The 21,167-nt window shown below is 65.0% G+C and overlaps 2 protein-coding genes across 3 annotated transcripts; one reads left to right on the forward strand and one right to left on the reverse strand.

The window, feature by feature from the left end:
• Window positions 1-1,356: 1,356 nt before the first annotated feature.
• Window positions 1,357-5,749, reverse strand: HRAS (HRas proto-oncogene, GTPase). Of its 2 annotated transcripts, none has more exons than XM_090292354.1 (5): window positions 5,728-5,749; window positions 2,938-3,099; window positions 2,582-2,760; window positions 2,320-2,479; window positions 1,357-1,704 (listed from the first exon to the last, which is right to left on the reverse strand). In XM_090292354.1, exons 2-5 carry the CDS (start codon window positions 3,046-3,048, stop codon window positions 1,585-1,587), a joined length of 570 nt encoding a protein of 189 aa, XP_090148480.1. In that variant the 5' UTR covers window positions 3,049-3,099; window positions 5,728-5,749; the 3' UTR covers window positions 1,357-1,584. The 2 variants fall into 2 exon arrangements, with proteins under 2 accessions (XP_090148480.1, XP_090148485.1); XM_090292359.1 differs by lacking the exon at window positions 5,728-5,749 and adding an exon at window positions 5,150-5,263.
• On the forward strand, window positions 3,433-21,024 carry LRRC56 (leucine rich repeat containing 56). Its single transcript, XM_090292508.1, has 13 exons — window positions 3,433-3,713; window positions 8,759-8,832; window positions 9,120-9,307; window positions 10,512-10,599; window positions 11,207-11,267; window positions 16,705-16,801; window positions 16,871-17,065; window positions 17,667-17,850; window positions 18,244-18,414; window positions 18,494-18,558; window positions 18,790-18,935; window positions 19,145-19,278; window positions 20,397-21,024. Exons 3-13 carry the CDS (start codon window positions 9,131-9,133, stop codon window positions 20,720-20,722), a joined length of 1,644 nt encoding a protein of 547 aa, XP_090148634.1. The 5' UTR covers window positions 3,433-3,713; window positions 8,759-8,832; window positions 9,120-9,130; the 3' UTR covers window positions 20,723-21,024.
• Window positions 21,025-21,167: the final 143 nt, after the last annotated feature.

A 21,167-nucleotide genomic window follows, 5' to 3' on the forward strand; every position in this document is an offset into this window, starting at 1 on the left:
CAGCCTGAGCCCCCCCACTAGGGCCTCTCCCGGCCCGATGGGCACACCCAGGCCGCTAGGGCCCTGAGGCTACCCATGGAAGGCCTGCTGTCCCCACCTGGGGCCCTGGAAGGCGTGGTGCTCAGGCACCCTCAGGCCTTGGTGGCCTAGCTCTGAACTGCGACCTCCCCCTGCTCCTGGGGCTCAAGCACAAGGTCCCCTCCAGATTCACCCTCTTGGGGCAATAAATAGTGGGGAGAACACTCAGGTCCCTGTGTGTCCCCTCCTGCTCAGAGACTCAGAAACCGGGCTGGGGCTGGGCACAAGGCTGGACGCTGCAGACCCTCGGGGTCAGCAGCCTGGACAGGGTTTGGTGTCAGGCCCAGGCAGCCACGCAGGGAGCCATGAGCACTCCACAGGCACCCCCAGCACAGCCACCGGGGCTGCGGCAGCGGCTCACCCAGTCTCTCGTGCAGCAGGACCTGCAGAGTCCCTGTGATGCCCCCAGGCCTGGAGCAGGTGGCCTCAGTGCCCAGGCCTCTCCCAGCACCAAGATGCTCCCCAGAGAAGCTGGGCTGACCTGCCCTGGCCCATCACCCCATGTGAGCAGCCTGACCAGGCTGTCCCCAAGGCTGAAAAGGGGCAGAATGAGGTGGCCTGCACCAGGGGCCTGAGGCTCTGTGTCTGGCCTGCCTGCCCCCCAACCCAGGACAGCTCTAGGGCATGGCTGCAGCCACAGCAATGGTGACCCCCCCACTCCGTGAACCCAGAGACTGTAGATAGGTGGCCCCTTGGTGAGCCACTACACTGCGTCCCTTCAACACCTGCCTGGGCCAACCCCTGGGTCCCAAGACACTTCTTCTGCCCTAAGGCCTGAAAAGCCCCTGCCACAGGGAAGCTGGACCCTTGGGCGTGTGCAGAGCGGACGGTGCTCGAAAGCCCTGGGCAGTCAGCAGCCGCCCCTGCCTCTTACGCTGGCCTGGCCCGGGCACAGGTCCTGGAGAGCAGGGCGCCCTGAGCCTGACCCCAGCCTGAGGAGGGACCGAGCCCCTGCGGTCCCGGTCAGCCCTGGACTCCGGCCCAAGTCAGGAGGGGCCCCCCACGTGGTATGTGGCCACCTGCACCCTGAGCAAGCCTCAGAGCCGTGTGGGTCAGTGACCTGAGCAGCTCTGGGAGCAACAGGCCACCCCAGTGGAAGGGTTAAGGGACAGGCAGGCCGGACCCGCTCTCACGCAGAGGCCAGCAGGGTTGGCTGGACCTGAGCCCCAAGTGGCCACCTGACACAGACGGAGCTGTTGGCTGGAGGAAGCTGAGGTCCCCCCGTGTCTCAGGAGAAGCCACACACACCAACACCACAGGCTCAGCCAGACGCCAGGGTCAAGACCACCGAATAATTTACTGCAACCGAACCTGCGCCCGCGGGCCGGGCCGGGGCTGTGAGCAGAGGCGCAGCCGGGGTGCCTCCGGTCACCACAGTCTGTGCAAAGCGTCCCGGGAGGTCCGTGGTCGCTCTGTCCACCGGCCCGGGGCTGGCTGGGCTCTGGCGGCACTTCCTTCCTTCCTCTCCCTCCTCCCAGCGTCCGGCACCTCCAGGGCCTGCGGGCGTCAGGAGAGCAGGCACTTGCAGCTCATGCAGCCAGGGCCGCCCTCGTCCGGCGGGCTCAGCTTGCGCACCTTGTGCTGCCGGATCTCGCGCACCAGTGTGTAGAATGCGTCCTCCACGCCCTGGGAACAAGGGGCCGCTCAGATGGGGACTCGGCCTGAGGGCCCAGCAGGGGAGGAGACCTGGAGACCTAGGGCCCCCCACCCCTGGCTCCAGCAAAATCCCAGCCCCTTTCCCACGCTCATCCACAAACAAGGAGCCATGCTTCGTTCCCCTCGCTGCCCCGGGGTCCCCCCCCTTAGCCTCCTGCTCCTCGGCAGCTCCCCACAGGGTAGGGCAGCCCCAGGTCTGGCTCGGAGCTTGACCACCCTGTGCCCAGCTCCCTTCTTAGCTGCTGCCCTTGTCCCCAAAAGCCCACTAAGGGGTGGGGGACACTCTGGGGGCAGGGGGCCTGGGGCCCCAGGGTCACCGCTCTGGCCTGGCTCAAGAAAGCTCTCTCCAGGGACCTCCACCTCCCCCTAGAGCTGTTCCACCCGGACCTGGCCTCCCTGGCTGCCCTGCCATCCCGGGAGACTTACAGTGCACAGGGCCGCGGGGTCCCAGGGGTCCCGGAGCTGGAGCCAGAGCCAGAGCCAGAGCGGCTACCCTGCGTCAGGGGAGAGGGCAGTGAGTGAGGCTCCCTGGTGGGGGCGGGGGCGGGGGGGCCCTGGCTCGCTGTGGGGCGGCAGCCAGCTCACCTGGCGTGTCTTCGCTGACGTCTCGATGTACGGGGTGCCATAGCTGCGGGCGAGGTCCTGCGCCTGCCGGGACTCCACGGTGCGCGCAGCCAGGTCACACTTGTTCCCCACCAGCACCATGGGCACGTCGTCCGAGTCCTTCACCCGCTTGATCTGCTCCCTGCAAGGGGGGAGCTGTGAGCCCGCCGGAGCGCTACAGGCAAGGCCGCCCCCAGGCGCACGGAGGCAGGACCCGTGGCTCCCGCAGGGGCGGGCAGCTCACCGGTACTGGTGAATGTCCTCGAAGGACTTGGTGCTGTTGATGGCAAACACGCAGAGGAAGCCCTCCCCGGTGCGCATGTACTGGTCCCGCATGGCGCTGTACTCCTCCTGGCCCGCCGTGTCCAGGATGTCCAGCAGGCACGTCTCCCCGTCAATAACCACCTGCTTCCGGTAGGAGTCCTGTGGAAGGACACTGCTCAGGGACCCCCGCCCTCCGGGGACGCGGCGTCGGCACCCCAGCCCCTCCCTGCGCCTCATGAGTCTCCCAGGCCCTCCGCGGAGGGAACCCCTCCCACAGAGCAGGCAAAAGGCGCGCCCACTGTGAGGTGGGGCTGGGACGAGGAGCCGCCCGCTCACCTCAATGGTGGGGTCGTACTCGTCCACGAAGTGGTTCTGGATGAGCTGGATGGTCAGGGCGCTCTTCCCCACGCCTCCAGCCCCCACCACCACCAGCTTATACTCCGTCATCGCTTCCGAAGGCGCTGCGGCACCAGGCACTGTGGTGGTCTCCTGGCCCACCTGCAGAGGGAGCCCCATCAGCCATGCGCACGCCGCGCAGGGCGACCTGTTGAGCTCTGGGCCCCAACACTGGGTAACAGGGCTGGCGGCCGGCGTGACGGCCCCCCTGTGGCACCCCCAGCTCAGGGGTGGGACAGAGGCCCCACCTGCAGCTGCACTTAGCGACTGTAGGGGAGGCAGGAAGCTGCCCCCAAGGCAGGGCTGACAGCTGAGAGCATCGCTCTACCACGCACTCAAATTAGAAGTTGCTGGGTAGGCAGAAAGCCTGAACCGGAGGTGCCTGGGGCTGAGGCTGCCAGTGTGCCCCCCCGCCCCCCCCACCGTCACGAGAACAGGTCCTGCCACAGCGGAGTGCCGAGCAGCGTGCCCAGGCAGGCTGGAGTCAGCCCGCAACCGGTTCCAGGCCCCACCGGGCATGTGGGTGCGCTTCACAGGTACTGCTGCGCGCCCACTGCACGCCGGGAGCCGTTCCCGGCACAGAGTGACGGGCAGAGGAAGAGCCCAACCCCCTGACGGCGGGGTCAGCATGGCTGCGGGGAGGAGACCCACAGAGTTAAAATAAGAGGAAACGCGCGTGGTCTCCTGCCATGGGAAGTTGGGAGAAAACACGGCAGGTGAGGAAACGGGGGGCGCCAAGGGTTCCAGAGCTACAGGCTGAGCAACAGGAAAGGACCCGAAGGAGGCGTGGGAGCGGGAAGTCGTCGTCGTCGGCATCCGTCCGTCTCGAGAGACGATGGTGTAGCTTCTACTGAAGCTACAGAGCCTGGGCAGGGTGATATGGAGGGTCTGCTGTTGCCCATGCAGCAGACCCCCCCTCTCTTCGCAGCTGAAGGGTCCAAGGGAAAGACGGAGTCAATACAGCTTGGCTTCAGGTGCGCCGCAGGAGTTGCCGGTGTTGACTACAACGTCAAACCGCCTTAGGGACTCCGGCTCCGGATTTTCTGTCGGGGTTTACTCCCTTAGCCTTTCCCCTGAAGAGGTATGCCGCAAGGCAGCGGAGGTTTTTTGGAGTCAGAGTTTTCCTTCTCTGATGTGCCCTGACTGGAAGATCGAACCAGCGACACTTAGCTCGCAGGCCGACGCTCAATCCACTGAGCCAAACCAGCCAGGGTTTAGGGTCATGAACCTTTCATAAATAACTTTGCTCTAGAAAAACAAGATCCATTTTTACTGTTTCTACACCGGTGACAACAGCATCATCTGGGAGCACACAAAGAATGACCAGCCCAGATCTCCTGCGTCATACTCAGCTTTTTAACAAGAGCCCCAAGGGAGTCGTGTCTACACATCTGTACACACAAGAGAGTTGGAGAAGCTCTGAGCCCAGATCGCATGCTCTATTGTTTATTTTAATTATTTATAGTTAGTGGGCACTTAATTGATCAATAAGCCATATGAAAACATTCAAACATTCTTTTTACACAGTAGAAGTATGGAAGTTATTAAAGAGCTTAAAGTATACCCAACTTGTTCCGACATGATGTGTTTTATTAATTAATCTTGAGGGAGACCATAGCAATCTTGGTAACCATTCTGTTTATTTGCAACAAAATGATATAAAAATAGACCTGAACAGGTGGGGAAAAGGAAAGGGGCCTGAGGCCAAGGCCCCCGCTGCGGTGTCTGCAATTTCTGATGTTTAACGAGGGGGTGCCCTGGGGAGGACAGCGGGCTTCCCGAACCTCAGACTCGCCCGCCGTGCCCGCGCTCTTGGAAGGGGTCCCTGGGGCTGTGGAGAGTGGGAGACCCCGCCTAGAGCATGGCCACAGGCGGGCCTCGGCGCAGGGGACACCGCACACAGCCTGAGCTCTTGGGGACCCCGAGGAGCAGAGGGCCAGGGACACGGAACCCGCGGAGCTGGCCAGGGCGAGGCACATCCAGGGCCCCCGCCGCCCGCGCCCCCGGCCCCCAGCCGCAGCGCCCCGCCTGCGGCTCACCTGCGCCCCCGCGCGCCCCGCGAGGACTGGGGCTCCCCGCCTCGGACCGCTCGGCCCCGCCGCCCCGACTCCAACGCCCCCCGCCCGCTGCGGCCGCCCCCCGCCTCACTCACCGCTCAGTGGCGCGACTGTCCCCGGAGCCGGGGCGGGCGGGGGAGGGGGCCGGGGCGCACGGCTCCCCGGGTGCATGGGCTCCGTCCGCGGCGGGTGCGGCTCCGGCTGCGGGCGGCGGGCGCGAGCGCGGGCGGCGGACTCTGCCCCGGGCCCGCGCACGCACCGCCCCGCGCCCGTTCCCTAGCCGGGCGCGGCCTTCCATTGGTCGTGCGCCCCGGACCCGGTCCAAGGGCCGCCTATCCCCGCTCCGGCTGGCCGAGCGCCGGCCCGTCAGAGGCCGCGGGGGGCGGGGCTTCCGGGAGTGGAGGGCGAGGAGGGCGTGGGCCGCCATGGGGGGGGGGGGGGCGGCTGTCGCCGCGGGCGCGGGAGGAGAGGTGCGGCCACCGCGCCAAGCGTCGCAGAGCGACAGCTCCGGGAAGGAGGGCCCGGACTTTCCCAGAAACAGGCCGGACTCCCGGGGAGATAGCGACCGTGCGGAGAAGCGAATCGGCGGCCGGGTGTGGCCTGGGGCGGATCCTGGAGGTCCCACTCGAGACCCCAGAGCTGCTCGGGAGCCCGGCGCCGGGCCCTTCGGTACCTCGACGGCGTGCGCAGCTGCTGCCGCGTCCGCGGCCTCCGAGGTCACTGCGCCGCCCGGCCCACCGCTGGGCCCGGAGCGGAAGAACCAGCCCTCAGGGAGGACGGAGCACGCAGGGTCGGCACCCGGGTGCTCCCCGGGATTCTGGCCGGAGGGAGCCCCCGGAGCGAGGGTCGGGCGCCGGGAGCCTGGGATCCTCAGTGGCAGGGGGCCCGGCTGCCCTGCATCCGCTTCCGCGCAGGTGGCTCCAGGACGCCTGGGCGGGGCACGGCCGTGCATCCAGGGGCAGGCGGTGCTGGAGCGCCTGGGCTGAGCCGGGGCATCTGAGTCCGAGGACGCGGGAGTCACGTTGGGATCTTGCTCCTCACGTGGCGCACAGCCCCGCACCCCCTACCGCCAGCCTCTCGCCGCTTGGGCAGACCCTACAGACTGGCGGCCCGCCCGGCTTCCCCCAGACCCGGAGGTCCGGCCCCGCAGAAGCGCGCCGTGTGGCCCAAGTAACGAACGGTGCCCCACAAATCCAACCTGAAAGTTGTCATCGGCGTGTGGAGCCTCCCCCATCCAAAGCACAAGCGTGCACTAAACTGGCGCCTTTCAACCCTCAACAAGACATGTTTCTAACATTTTTAAAAATTTCCAAGTAACGCGTAAACATCCTATTTAACAAGAAAGGTTGGGTACACTTCAAGGTTCACGCAGCGCCCCCCACCCCGCTGCTGCCACCAGGCCCCCTCCCGCGACGGCTCGGTGCTCTTCCCCTGAGCTGGCCCTGCTGCAGGCCGTGACCTCCGCGCGCACCGACGCCAGGCGCTGTGCCGCAGCCGGAACCGGTCCCTGTCGCTCCCGATAGCTCCGGACGTGCGTGGCCGCTAAGTAAAAGCTGACAAATGAAAGCGAGGGGCGGCGTCCCTTGTGGGCGCAGATCGGGCCTCCCTTCCACGTATCCAGGTCTTCGCCCCCCTTGTCCTCAAGGGGTCCTTTCCCACGACGCTTCCGGCGGACGTGGCATCGGCCACACTGGCAGGCGGAGGTAAATCCCGCCCGCGGGACGACCCTCACGGGCGCCTCACACCCGGGAAAGGCGAGTGCGAGTCTCCACCACGGATCGCCTTCGCAGGGTGCTGACACCTGGCGGGTCTGCGCCCCACCCGCCGGCCTGACGGCGTCTCCTCTCCACTCCAGCTCGAGTGTCGCCCACGCGCGTCCCCGGCTGTACCTGCTGGGGGCCCGTGCGCGCCGGCCTGCCATAGCAACCGTTGCTAAGAGGTGTGGCTCGGCCCGGGGGAGCCCGGCGATTCCGCGGCTTATGAATATTTGATTATTCAAATGAGGGCCTGCCCCCCGTTGCCACGGCGCCCAGGCCCAGCAACCCCGCGGCCGGAAGAACAGCCCCGAATGGGGGAGAGCGCCGGGCGGCGGAGGGTGCCCAGAGCCGAGCCCGCAGGGCCGGGGCACTGGGGCGGAGCCCTCAGGTGAGAGCCCAGTGCGCCTTCGAGTCCCCGCCCTCAGGCTTCGTGATCTCACTGGTGCCAGAGGGGAAACCGAGGCCCGGGGCCCGACGCGAGGACTCAGTGATGTCCCCAGGTGTGAGATCTGGTCCCCTGAGGACCCTGCCTGCACCCCCTGGCCGTGATGTAAGAGGCTCCGGGTCACTGGGACTGGAGGGGCGCCCAACCCCGCCCCTGGGGGACAGGTGGAGGCAGGAAACAGACTCGAGGGGTGGGGGTGGGGGTCTCCATGGTGGCAACTTAGAGGGGAGTAGGCCCTAACTTCAGAGGCTCTCCCCGCGTGGTGAAGGATGGAGCGGCGGAGGGGACCCAGAGAACCGAAGGGTTAGGCCCGGGGCCGGCGCGAGCCTGGGCTGTGGAGACGGAGCAGCCTGCAGGTTTCCAGCACTCGGGGCTCACGGAGAGGCAGGGCAGGGTGGACACCGGGCCGTGAACAGTGTGGACTGCGTTGGGCCACTGCATCACGTGAGAGGGCAGAGTCTAGATGGGAGCCACAACCCTGCTCCTTGGACCCCGAGGCTTTTGGACTAGACTGGACAGATGCTCTGGGTGTCGTCCAGGGCGGGACCTCCTGCTCTTCCCTCAGGGCCGCCCACAGGCACCTGGGAACGGAGCCTGGTCAGCCCATGCCCTCCCCAAAGCCTGAACTTGGCAGGCCTGGGTGGGGTAGGCAGCATCTTCCCGGGGGCAGAGTGGTGGGGCAGGGCAGCTGGGGAAGGGCAGGGAACAGAGGGAAGTTTTAAGAAGGAATCCGGCCAGAAACTTCATGAGACTACATCAGGGCTCAGCTGTGTAGCCTTAACCTCGTGGGTCTTCCATGGGTCCGTCACCTTCCAGAAAAGGTCCTGAGGCCCTGGGACCTGTGCAGCGGGTCCCAGGGCCCAGCACTCCCACTGCCTGTCAAACCGAGCTGACCTCTCCCGTGGCCAGGCTGGGGGTCTGTGGCCACAGTGAATCTGGAGTGCCCACAGGGGCGGACAGGCAGGCATGCGGCACCCCGGGTCCTGGAGCCAGTGCCTGGGAGCCCCTCTGTGCGCAGCGGGGCTGGGCAGGTAGCCATCCTGCCCACACAAGGCCCCCCTGTCTTGGAGTGAGGAGCTCTCTCCACAGTGAGGCATAAAACACAGAGGGCTATGGACCAGCCCGTCTCATTTAGGGAGGTCAATCCAGGACGGGTGTGAGGGAGTGCGGGGGGGAGGACGGGGGCTCAGGGACCCTCCGCCCAAGATGCATGGCGGTGGCCGGGACATTCCAGGCAGGCTTGTGGTGCTGCCGCCCAGATCCCAGATGAGTCCAGGGTCGGGAACTGGAATGAGAACCAGGCCCCAGCACTTCTCACCCCCTGGCTGTCTCCTGCATCAGCTGGGCCAGTCTCGCACCAGGATGGTGGAAAGGACCCAGGCTGCCAGACCCTGCCACCTGTACTCCTGCTCGAGTCTGGGTCCTGTGGCCTTGGCCTCGCCTGACTGCCCCGGGCTCAGTGACCTGGGCCAGGACCTGGCCAACCCTACTTCCTCTTGCAGGTACCGCCTGAGGCTACATGCCTCCCCCTTGCCCGGATGTTTGACCTACTGAGGAAAAAGGCTTCTGCCTGCAGGTGAGGGGCCTGAGTGGACGGGGGGGGGGGGGGGGGGGGGCAGCTTATGTCTGAGACCCTGGGCCTGGCTGGTCACAGCAGGCAGCTAAGCAAACGCACTCTGGAGCCAGCGCCTCTCACATAGACCCTGGAGGAACACAGGGCGGGTCCCTGCCCAGGCCGGGGGTGTGAGCCAGTGAGGCCTCCAGGCAGCGAAGCAGGTGAGGGCACCGCTGAGCCTTCTCCGGCCCAGGACTGCAGGGACGTGTCGAGGGCTCCGTGGAGCAGCTCTCTGCCTGTCCCAGCAGGCTGGGTGTGAATGGACCAGGCCCGGGACAGGGCCCGGGGCCCTCGGCCGGGCACAGCCAGGGTCCACGTGCGGGAGCTGAGCTGGCAAGGCCTACACAACCCCTGCCCGCAGAGCAAGGACCCAGACAGCCATGGGGAAGGCCTGGGCAAGCGGCTGGTGGAGGAGCACCTGTCACCTGCACGACTGGTGAGTGCTGGGACGCTGGGGGCTGGCACCCAGGCTGCAGGGGCCTGCATGGGGGGTCATGTTCTGGGCTGGAGTCCAGCCTGCCCTCTGACCCGCCCTGCTGGCCTTGCCTATTTGACAGATGTGTCCCAGGTGTGTGCTCCATCTCCGGGGCGACCCCAGGTGCTTGGTGACACAGGTGTCCCCCAGACATTCAGAAGGCCACAGGAGGGGCTGGGCTAGGCAGGAATTCCACAAGCATTCCCTGAGCACCCACTGTGCGCTGGGCTCTCGGGGCCCCTCTGTGAACCAGGAGGAGGCCCCTTACCCAGCAGCAGATGTTCCAGTGGGAGACGGGGACAGATCCTCCAGGCACACAGCCTGCAAGGTGCCCAGTGTGGGGAATAAATGGAACCCCGACCTGCTAGGGTCACCCTGACCATCTCTGGGCGGCTGGTGAAGGCTTTGTCCCAAACCTGGGGTGGGAGGAGCAGCACACGGTTTCACTGTCACCCCCCCCACCCTCAGCCAGCGTGTCCCATAAAGCCTTCAGACTACAGGTTCCCCCCCCCACGACCCCACTGGGCAGCCCTGCACCTCCCAGCATGCCCCCCCCACCTCCCTTCTGGGCCAGCTTCTTGTCCACCAATGGCCGCAGTGAGGGCAGACCCCACCACTGCCCAGGCCCTCCCTGGCTGCACCCACGCTTACGCCCACGGGGCTGCCTGAGGTCCCCGCCTACCTTCCTGACCAACTTGGACAAGGGTCTGAGCTCTCTGGTCATCGCAGCGGGCCGGGCACTCCCACCATGCCCCCTCCCATGCCTCCTACTGGCCCCTCAGTGACACTTACGTGGGCCTCCATCCACGCCTGTGTGCCTGCACCTCCCCAGGGCCCCCTCCAGCATGCGGCTGTCAGCGTGAGCTGTCATATCAGAGTGGGCCCGCCCACCGGCTCAGCTCCTGTCCTTCGCAGCCCCCCACCGCAGACCGCAGGAAAGGGTGGGACTGGGTCCAGCTTGGTCACTCCCAGGGAGAATCCAGAGCTGCGTCCGGCAGGGCAGTGACCCCCCCCATGGCAGCTCATTACCTGCCCAGCACCACACAGCAGGGGCCTCCCACACCAGGCCACACTGGGACAGACCAAGAATGGCCACACGGAGGGTTACTGGGAGGGGGTGGCCACGGTCCCATGCCCTGGGATGACTCCCCACTGGTCTCGGCAGCGGGCCCTGGCCCAGACGGCCGACCTGCGGCTGGTGAGTGTGCTGGAGATGCGTGTCGACACCCGTGAGCACAGCCTGGGCAGCTTTGGTGAGCCTCTCGCTTTCCACCCAGCACGGGCAGGGCCTGACCACACCGCGGGGGTCTGCTGGCCCGGCCCTGCCTGCCAGGCTCTGCCCTTTGGCCCACTGCACCTCACAGGCCTGCTCTGCACCCCCCAGGCCCACGTTGCACTCCCCTTTCCAGGATTGGGGACTCTGCCCCACAGGCCAGTGCCCTGTGGTCGTAGAAGCCTGTAGCCCCGAACCCTGCCCTGGGGACACAGGGAGGGAGTCCCATGCTCCAGTACCCAGTGCTACACTGATGGGGGTTATGGTCTGGGCTCCCTGGGTGACCTTGGCAAGCCTTGGGGGGCGGCTGGGGGCAGGACCGGGCTTCATGGGCCCCTCCCATGCCAGCTGGCTCCCCTCCTCCAAGACAACTCCTGGAGTTGGCCCGGGGGCTCTGGTGTGGCCCTGCTGGTTTGGGGCACGGTGTGCGCCCTGCCCTGCACATTTCATTCGCGCCTGGCGCAGAAGGAAACGTCGCTCTGGGCCTCAGAGCGGCCACCAGGCAGCAGGGGCCAAGGGCCGGGGGGGTGGGGGCAGGGGCTGCGAGTGGCAGGCCTGTCTCCCACCTCCTCCCTGTGGCCCTGCAGGGGCGCACCTGCCCAGCCTCAGCCAGCTGAAGTTGAATGACAGCCGCCTGGGCTCTGTGCGGTGAGTGCCCTCTGGGACCGCAGGGGTGGGGAAGGGCCGACCTGTCCCACAAGGGGTAGGGTCCTGCAGGGCTTGAAGGGCGAGCTCAGTCAGGGCGAGGTCTCCCCTGGGTGGGTCAGCCCGGAGAGACCCCAGCTGTCCTGCTGTCTGCTGCTGGCCCCGATGCACCCTTCCTGCCTGGTTCCGGCACACTTGGCCCATGTCACCCACCCTGACGGGTGGGAGGCACCTACCGGGGGTAACAGTGACGTCTGTGTTCAGGCTCAGGCCCATGACGCCAGATCGTGTGGCTGACGCGGTCCCCGAGGCTCTGCCATTTTGTGCCAAAAGGCACCCACAGACCTTCAGCAAAGGGTCCCCGACCTGCAGTGGGGGTTCTGGTGGCCGCCCTAACACCAAGCAAGGCCTCAGGGTTTGGGTGTCCCTGCAGCAAGAGGGCGGGAACTGGGGGTTACGCGGGTGGCCATGGTGTGCCGTGAGTGGAGCAGATGGCATGACCTTGAGGGACAGAGGTGATGGACTGACACAAACCAGCACCTCCCTGAGTGAAAAGACTAATCCAAGGCCCAGGACAGGCGAGTGGTTTCTGATTCCCTGGAGGGGCTGGGGGCTGCGAAGAACAGAGCTGAGGTCACGCCAGACTCATCTCAGGTGTCTGAGCAGGTGGGTTTCAGGGAAGTCCTGCTGGTGCTGCGGGCCGTGCGGGGCGGCGCCAACCCAGGGTCCAGATGCGCCCACGCGCCCTTCCCAGTGACCGCCGTGTCAGGCGGCTCAGGTGCTCACGCCCGGCCTCCTTTACACGGCTGTTGGTTTTCCATGGACACCGGTGTTTGTCAGACTCGCGTCCAGACGGATTCAGTGAAACACGTGCAGATCTGGATGGAAGCCTGGTGGCCTCCGTGGCAGCCACAGGACGAGAGCCGGGCCTGCAGGCCCCACGAGACACCAAGTCCTGCGAGGAAGCGTCTGGAAAACGGCGTCAGAAACGCGCCTTCAGTGCGTGCGAAAGCCACGCTCTGACCCGTGTTTTATCCGCAGACACAAGTCATTCCCTCCGTCATCGGGAAGCTCACACGTCAGCCGAAAGACCAACCAAAGAACATACAGGGCACATCAAAGAAAGGGTGAAAACTAGAAGTAAAAGATATTATAAAATTAAGAAATATGCTATACCATTTGTAACAAAAAACCCCAAAAACCTCAATTCCAAAAAAAGAAACAAAAAGCAGCAACTCCAAGAGAAACGGACCAGACCGTAAATGCCGTTAAAACGTGTTTTGCTCCTTGACAAAAGCGGAGCGAACTCTCAGGAAACTTCTGCTACTGGGTCCCGATGCTCTGGCAGACGGTGTTTGCAAATGACATGAGCAAAAATGTGTCAAAGGAAAGTAATTGCACTGGTCGATCAGCGGGTGAGAGAGGCGGCATTAACGCCTTGGGCGGCACTGGAAGGGCCCTGCGGCGATCGGCACCCGCGGTGATCGGCACCCACGGCGCCGGCCCAGCTGCCGCTGAGAGAGAGAGAACTCAGCCCCAGACGGCGCTGGTGTGCAGGCCAGTGTCCCGCACGCAGGGGCTGCTTTCCCAACAGCCCGGGCCTGGGGAGAGCCCGGCAGCCGGACCTGTCCCCTCGCCCCAGCACTCGCGTGTGGGGAAAACCACGCCAACAATCTCTAAGGCAGCAACTTGGGAGCTGATGAAAATAACAACGGTTTTCATGATGGCAGTGTCGCGTTCCCTTCTCCCCCACTGAGGGCGGAGGCCTCCTTGCAGGGTCCGCACTCCCCACTCGGGCTCTGCCCTCTCCGGGTTCGTTCCTAGTGCTGTGTAGGGCCTGGTGTGGTTCAGACTTTGCCTGACTCTCTCCCTCCTCCTCCCACTATCTCTGCCTGTGCGGCCTCTCTCACAGGTAACGCTCTGTCCTGCTTTCTCCCAATCCGTCCATTCTGGCAGGTACTTTGGGTGCCATTTGGGAGGTCTGCTCTCATTTAGGTTTCAGTTTTTAATTTCAAGTCTTTTATTTTTTTTAAGTCCTTTTATCTTTTTTATTTTTATTTTTCCAGAAAAAGAGAGAGAGAGAGAGACATCAATTTGTTGTTCTGCCTATTCATGCATTCACTGCTGGCTTCTTGTGTGTGCCCTGCCCGGGGACCAAACCCACAACTTTGACATATTGGGACGACGCTCTAACCAACTGAGCTACCTGGACAGGGCCCTCAATTTCAGGTCTTTAATCCAATTTACCTGCAAGGTCAGCTTCGATGATGGCATGAGGTCGGGACCCAGTTTTTTGTTTTTGTCTTTCTAAACTGTTTTTCCTAATATTTTATTTATTTACTTTTCGAGAGAGAGGAAGGGAGGAAGAGAAGGAGAGAAACGTCAATGCACAAGAGAAACATCGATCAGTTGCCTCTCACATGCCCTCAACTAGGGACCCGGCCCGCAACCCAGGCAGGTGCCCTGACTGGGAATCAAACCTGCGACCTTTTGGTTTGCAGGCCAGCACTCAGTCCACTGAGCCGCACCAGCCAGGATGGGACCCAGTTTTATTTTCTGCCGTTTAGCGAGTTGGGTTTGGTAGCACAACCTGCCCAGTGATGACCGTCACCTGCCTTTCTGCCGGCCCTCGTGTCCGGGCACACATGCTGGCAAGCTGTCCCTCCCTGCTGGCCGGCTCCCGCGCCCACGCCACATTTAGTGGCGTGGCTTTCTGTCAGTTGTCACTGTCTGGCTCCCTCATCTTGCTGTCTCTTTTCCCAAGCGGATCTGGCCACCCCGGAACTCTCGCTCTTGCATTTGATACTCACCGCCCGTTGGCTGGGTCTCCCACACATGACGCGAGGTTTTGGAATTACAAAGATGCACGTGCTAACGGGAGTGTATTTGCTAAGGGACTCACATCCGTGACTGTGGTATAGCTCTCCACCTGTGTGTTCTTTCCTATTTTTAATAGTCTTTAAATGTCCTCTGTACAGTTTGTCATCAGAATGATTTCATCACTAGTCACAGAAACCTGCATCCGACTGGTCTCAACCACGGGAATCGTCTGCTCCCTGGTGTGCGCTGTGGGCATCAGTGAACAGCCCAGACACCACTGCTAGCTCTTCCACGAGGGGCTCACTCAGCCAGTGTCCCTGGTGACCTTGTGGCCCCGCGCATGCCCCCTCACAGTGCACCTCAGCACTGGCGGGCCGAAGGAGCATGTTCCTTCCCTGGGGCCGCCAGCAAAGCTCCACGCCCCTGGTGGCTTGAACAGCGCAGACTGATTTTCTCCAGTGCTGGGAGCCAGAGGTCAAGGTCAAAGTGTCCCTGCCGAGTTACAAAGGCGCCCGGGGACGGAGGGCAGACAGTGGAGGCCTGCCATGGGCCTGGTTGTCATCTCTGCAGAAACAAGCTGAAGTAACGACAGGATGAATGGGTGCAGATTAAAGAGAGCTCGTCAGACACGAAAGACGACCTTCATCTGCAGAGAGAAAGAAAACAATGACACCGGATGGCCAGCCCTGAAAACGTCCCGACACAGTCCCTGGACGTCCAGACAGAGGGAAACGTGGGGACAGCGGGCGCAGGGGGAAGAAACGACATCTTCCTCCGCCCCGTCTCACGGACGCTCAGCCTGCGGCACGTGGTGCCTGCGCAGTCCGTGGGGAGACGGCCAGAGCCTCGTGCCCAGCCCACGGCGGCAAGTACAGAGGCAGCAGCTTCTCCGAGTGAGTGCATCCCAGGTCCGGGACATCAAAATCTGGAGGGAGCCCCTGGCTGCACCTTTCAGCCAATTCCGAGGTGACTGGAAAGCCATTTAAGGCCGCAGACGGGATCAACATGGCGTCCGTGGCACCAGAGGACGAAGGCTAAGAGGGGAGACAAGGACCACGGCCGAGACCGGAGGGCCGAGGGGCAGGTTCACCAAGGGCCCCCGTGAGCTGAATGAGGCAGAACGCAAGGCTGTGGGGCCGTGGAGGCCAGGTGCCAGGGTCACCGGGCGGAGGCGAGGAGACAGCATCTCACCTGGGGAGAGCCAGCGCCACGTCCTGAGGCTGGAGGCTGGGGACGCGTTTCCCACACGGGGACACGGCAGCCAGCCGCACAGTCAGGGGGTCGCCCACAGTCTGCTGCCACCTCCAGCCACGGGTGCCCCCAGCAAGCCCAGGGGGAGCCCCCACCTCGGTGTCCCAAGTAGCTCAGTGTTTCCAAGCAGCACTTCAGACCCTCACCCCCAATCTGAAAGTCCAAAAGCTAGTCATAGTACGATTTAAGCATCAGAGAGCCACAGCGGGAAGGAGGGGAGCACAGAGGAAGTGAAGGATTCCCGAGGAAACGGAGGCATGCAAGGAGGGCAGGGAACCTTTGAGAGTCCTCCCCGATGACGATGACGCAGGAGGCGCAGGGCCCGCGCGCCTTCTCTGCAGCTCCGACACCAGGGCGTTCTGTGACGAAAGGTCAGGGCGCAGTGTGGCGCCCTCACGGGTTAGACCTGGGGGCTGACAGGAAAACGTCAGCGGCAGCACTGGAAGAGGAGGGCCTCTCCCAGGAAGCCCACCAAGGCAAGCTGAGCTTGGGAGAAGAAGAGAGAAGGGGAGAACGGAAGGGCCTCTGGGGGGGTGGGAGCAGGAGCGCCAATGTGCGAGGCGAGGAAACGCAAAGGAAGTAACACCCAGCCTGGGCCTGCGTGGCTCAGCGGGCTGGGCACCATCCCGGGAGGAAAGGTCACCGGTTTGATTCCTGGGCAGGGGACGTGCCTGGGTGGCAGGTTTGGTCGATGCTTCTCTCCCTCTCTTTCTCCCTCCCTCCCCCTCTCTCTGAAAATGTATAAATAAAATCTTTTTAAAAAATTAAAAATAAAAACAACAAGTAACATCCAGTAAGCTGATCAAAGGACACGCAGCGTGAGCCCCTGACCCCCCAGCAAACGTGGGGAGCCGGGCCTAGAGGACCCCACAGGCAGAGGGGGGTGCAGAGAGGGCGGGGACAGAGGTCTGCCCCCCATCTTTGTCCTAACATGGAGTGCCCCGACCTGCCGGTGTGCAGGCGAGCTGCTGGCAGAGGGACGGTGGCAGGGACTGCTGGCAGGGGTGGGGCAGCTGGGCCGGGGGTGGGTTGTCATCTGGGCACAGAGAGGGAAGGAGAGCACCCTGGGCTGAGCCCACTGGCAGAGGGGCTGTGTGGCCCGCCCCTACGGCAGCGGCAGCAGGTGCGGTGACCTCCTGGGCCAGGCCCTCGCCCTCCAGGGGTGGGAGGAGGGGCTGCACAGAGCGGGAAGGCAGGGAGCTCCCTCCTTAGCCCAGAGGCTGCCGAGAGCCACACTCACGCCTGCTCCTGCACCGGGCGACAGCCGGACGTGCGCGGTGGCTGGGCCCATGCGTGGCGCGGGGCCTCGGGGGCCACAGACACGGCCCCCACCCCAGGGCCACACTGAGCCCCACCCTGCCCTCTGCAGGGACCTGGGCACCTCCCTGGGCCGCCTGCAGGTGCTGTGGCTGGCGCGCTGTGGCCTGGCGGACCTGGACGGCATCGGCTCCTTCCCGGCCCTGAAGGTGAGTCCCTGGCGCCCGGGGCGTGGGGGCCCCACGCCAGACGCCGGCTGACGCCCCCGTGCCGCCCAGGAGCTGTACGTGTCCTACAACAGCGTCACGGACCTCAGCCCGCTGTGCCTGCTGGAGCGGCTGGAGGTGCTGGACCTGGAGGGCAACAGCGTGGAGGAGCTGGGGCAGGTGCGCTACCTGCAGCTGTGCCCGCGGCTGGCGGCGCTCACCCTGGAGGGCAACCTGGTGTGCCTGCGCCCGGGCCCCTCCGACAAGGTGCGTGGGGAGCGCAGCCAGCCGCGGGCGGGGGGTGGGCGCTCTGTGGCTGCGGCCCCCGGGCCCCCCCATGGCCGGCGGCACACCTAGTCGGCTCGTGTCCCTGGGGGCCTGGCAGCTGTGCCCGCGTCCTGCGGGCCAGGACCAAACCCCGCAGGGCCACATGGAACCACGCATGCACTCACACACACATGCACACACAGGCCCTGTCCAGAGCCACGCAGCCCCACAGGCCTGTGCGCGCACCCCCCCCCCCCCCGCTCTGCCCTGCACGCGGATGGTCACACCACCTGCCCTGCCAGCTGCTGCTCTGGCCCTCTGGCCACCTGGGCTGGAGCTCTGAGCTCAGGGCAGCTCCAGAGGCCAGAGGGCACTGCTGTACCCTGGCCATGAACCTGGATAGTGAGATCACGTGGTGAGAGCCCAGCGTCCCTGAAGTCCCTGGTGCCCAGGATGGACCTAGGCAGCCTGGCAGGGCGGGGCGGCCTCACCAAACCCAGTTCCCCGGCTGTGCCCCACAGCATGTCTGGCAAAGGGCCCCAGAACAGAGCCGGCTGAAGGGCCCACAGCCCCACGCCTGCCACCCCTCCCTGCCCCGCAGGTGCCCCAGGGCTACAACTACAGGACAGAGGTGCGGAAGCTCATCCCCCAGCTGCAGGTCCTGGATGAGATGCCAGCCACGCAAACTGACCTGCCAGCCTCCCGGAAGCTGGACCAGGACTGGCTCATGGTGAAGGAGGCCATCAAAGAGGGCCGCATCCTGCACGGCCTGCGCCCCAGCCTGGGTATGGCAGCCGCCCACCCGGCCTCTGGCAAGGGCTGCCCCCCTGGCCTGGCTATCTCGCCCTCTGAGCCCCAGGAGCGGTCTCTACCCCATGGCCCCACAGGACCAAAGCTCTCTCCCACCAGCCCCCCTGACCCCCAGGCCTCGCAGAAAGGGTCAGCGTCACGTTATGCCCCTTCCCGACCCTAAGCATGCATCCCAAGACCTGCACACCTGCCCCAGCCGGCGGACCTCCTGCAAGCTGCTCCTGGTTGGGGCACCCCCCACCCAAAAGGAAGAGGATGTCAGAAACCTGGGTGGCAGGGGTCCCTGGTCTGTGGAAGAGTCCTAGGGGGCTCCTGGGCAGGCCAACTGGCATGGTCCTTGGTGACCTCTGATTTTGACCTTCGGGCAGAGCGTCCCCACGGAGACCCCGTTCGGAGACTCGGCCCTGAGCTGTCCCTGCTTGAGCCCAGGGCTCCCCGGCCTGGGCCCTCCTCCCTCCTGATCCCGGGGGGTCCCCTGCCTGAAGGTCTGCTTCCCAAGGACCCAGCACGAGAGGATGATGCCAGCAACCTCACCCACGGTAACTGACCCACCTCAGCAGGAAGCTGGCCCTGCAGCCCCTCAGCCCCCACCAGGCCCAGCCACCACTTCTTCTGCAGGCGCAGGCCAAGTCCTCTGCGGAAACCCCACTAGAGGCCTGCGGGAGCGGCAGCGCCGGTGCCAGGTACGCTCTGCCCTTCCGGGGGCTGGGACCCAGTGCGGGCCAGTGCGCCTGCGTCCTGGGCTCTCCTCCGAAGTGGACAGCGTCCGGGTCCTGTGCTGTAGCCATTGTGGGCCAGCCCCCACACCCCCTCCCCGACACCCTCCACGGCTGAATAAGCCTTCTCCTCCCAGCCTGCTGCCCACCCGGCCCCCTCCAAGGCCACGCCACTACACCAGCCCTTTCTCTCCTCAGGCCAGGGTGCCCCCAGAGCAGCTGCCCCCACATAGGCCGGAAGATCTGGCCGCCAGGGCCTCCACCCCTGGGTCCGACCCTGCAGACAGCCTTGACCTATCAGCGGCATTTGCTAGATCTCATGCGCAGAGGGAGCTGCCTCTGTGGTGAGTGCCTGTCCCCACACTGAGCCCTGCCCTGCTGTGTGTGTCCTGTCTGGCAGGGGGCCCTGGCCGAGGTGTCACCGCTCCCCAGGTGGCCCAAGGAGCTGGTCATGGGAACCTGAGGCTGGGGCACCATCCCAGAGCCACACGCATTTGGTATTGGCTCCAAGGTGGGGGGCAGGGCTGCAGCCTCTCCCCATCCCCTCTCTCAGGCCCCTCCCCCACAGGCACCTGGGTTCCGGGCAGGAAGGAGCAGCAGCCACCTGGGACTCACAGAGGGGCCCAGAAGAACAAGAGGATGGGCCGGAGCGCAAGACTTCCCCCAGCTCCCCAGGCCTGGCCCCAGGTACTGAGAGAGACCCTGCACTCTGGGTCGGGAGGGGGTCCTCACCTCCCTGGGCTCTGAGCGGGGCTGTGACACCAGAGGTCCTCTCCTGGGGGTGGGGGGCTCACAACAGAGGGGACAATCCCAGGTGCCCCTCCCCTGAGCCCATGGGACCACGAGGCCACCAGGGCTGGACGAGTGACAGAGAGCAGCCCAGCAAAGGGCCAGGGGCAGGGGCAGTGAGAGGCCAGGACCAAGGAGCAGGACAGGCCCAGGGGCAGTTCTCAGGGTGCAGAGCAAGATGCTGGTGAGGGACAGGACCCATGTGGCAGGCAGGAGCCCCAGGCAGGGAGGGGGCCACCCTTTGTCCTGCAGACAGGCTGTGCAGGCTCAGGCCACAGAATCCAGCCCCATGAGGCCCTCCTCCAGGACACAGGCTCAGAGGGACAGCGGCTGAGTGGATCAAGCCCAGGGAGGCTTCCTGGAGGAAGAGTCTGATTTGGCTGGTGGAGGGGGTGCGCCTGGGGAGGGTGCATGGTAGGCAAGAGCAGCAGGAGCATAGGCTGAAGGCTGGCCAAGTGACCCTCCCGTGCCCGCCCCACCAAGGGACAGGGCCAAGTGCCTAGGGGGAGGGGCGAGAGAGGGCAGACCCTGAAATAGGCTTGTCAAGAGGGGTCAGAGGCCAGCCACCTAGTGGAGGGGTGGCTGGAGTGGTGACTGACGGTGGGGACTGAGGGGAAAAGGGGCACCATGGAATGGGCACTCAGCCCATTCCAGGCTGGGTCCAGGTGGGTACTGGGTGACCCAGCCACACCTGCCTGGTCAGCCCTGCGGTGGGTGCCGGGCCTTGCCTGTAGCGGAGGGTTAGGAATGGGACCAGCGCCGCAGCCTGGAGCCCAGGCCCTGTGGCCTCTGCCTCCCTGGAGGGGGGTCCAGCTCAAACAAGGGTCAGAGGTGATGATGCTGAGGGGCCACAGCTTCCCTGGGGAGCACAGGGAGGGGGCAGAGAGGTACAGCTTTGGGGGGTGAGGCGCAAAGGGAGGAGCCCTAGCAGACGCCGCAGCTCTGCCTGTGGTGACCCCCGACCTGATGATTCCTTGAGGGACCCTTGTGTGACCCGCTCTTTCTTTGCTTTCCAGGGCCTCCTGGGACCTCAGGCTATAACCTGCTCCCCTCTCCCCCAAAGGCCCCCATGCCACCTGATGCAAGCAGCAGCCGCTGGCTGTCCAAAAACCTGCAGCTCTGGGGGCGCCGGCTCCGAGCCCCGAGCGGCTCGGGGCCTGGCCTTGGGCAGGGGCTGGCTGCAGTGGCCGCTCTGAGGGCCCTGGAGCTGGCCTCAGGACCAAGTCCTCGAGCCCAAGGATGTCCAGGCCCAAAGCCATCACCAGACCCGGCAGCCAGACCCCCAGCCCTGAGGCGCCTGCCGCACCTGAAGCCTGTCACCCCAGCCCAGTCCCACCCCTAGCGTCAGCCCCCACCCACTGCCAGCCTGGCTGGGACTCCGGGCAGACTCCGCTCGGCTGTGCAGCCTCATGGAACCCAGAGCTCCCTGGGGCTGCTGTGGGGGTAGGAAGTGGGCCTGTCACAGGAGAGGCCCCTGTTGCTGCAGAGAAGTGGGGGGTTGGGGCCACCAGAGAGGACACCCAGGCCAGAGCCCAGGTCAGCCCAAGGGCCCAGCTGCCCACCTCTCCCGTGGGGCGCAGGCCGGGTGGCTGAGCGGGCCCCGCCCACTTGCTGGCCGCCCTCCAGCCACCGCTGGGGCGCCGTGGACCCCGCCCCGCGCTTGCTCCTGGAAGGGGGTGGGGGGCTGGCCTACCAACACCTGGGGCAGGGTACCCAGAAACCACGAGAACCATTTTCGGCTCTCGGGTGTGCAGAAATGCAGTTTACTTCGTAGGCGCCGTTGGTTC

Source organism: Furipterus horrens, unplaced genomic scaffold, assembly GCF_987537825.1.
Source record: "Furipterus horrens unplaced genomic scaffold, mFurHor1.1.pri manual_scaffold_2, whole genome shotgun sequence".
Lineage (NCBI taxonomy): Eukaryota > Metazoa > Chordata > Mammalia > Chiroptera > Furipteridae > Furipterus > Furipterus horrens.

What these genes read in the sequence shown, in the direction of transcription:
- HRAS (XM_090292354.1), bottom strand. Translation starts at nt 3,048, where the DNA reads ATGACGGAGTATAAGCTGGTGGTGGTGGGGGCTGGAGGCGTGGGGAAG. An exon ending in GAGGACATTCACCAGTACCG is followed by an intron (nt 2,480 to 2,581) that starts GTGAGCTGCCCG and finishes CCCCCCTTGCAG; the next exon opens with GGAGCAGATCAAGCGGGTGA. An exon ending in CGTCAGCGAAGACACGCCAG is followed by an intron (nt 1,705 to 2,319) that starts GTGAGCTGGCTG and finishes CCTTGTTCCCAG; the next exon opens with GGCGTGGAGGACGCATTCTA.
- LRRC56 (XM_090292508.1), top strand. Translation starts at nt 9,131, where the DNA reads ATGGACCAGGCCCGGGACAGGGCCCGGGGCCCTCGGCCGGGCACAGCC. An exon ending in ACCTGTCACCTGCACGACTG is followed by an intron (nt 9,308 to 10,511) that starts GTGAGTGCTGGG and finishes TGGTCTCGGCAG; the next exon opens with CGGGCCCTGGCCCAGACGGC. An exon ending in GCACAGCCTGGGCAGCTTTG is followed by an intron (nt 10,600 to 11,206) that starts GTGAGCCTCTCG and finishes GTGGCCCTGCAG; the next exon opens with GGGCGCACCTGCCCAGCCTC.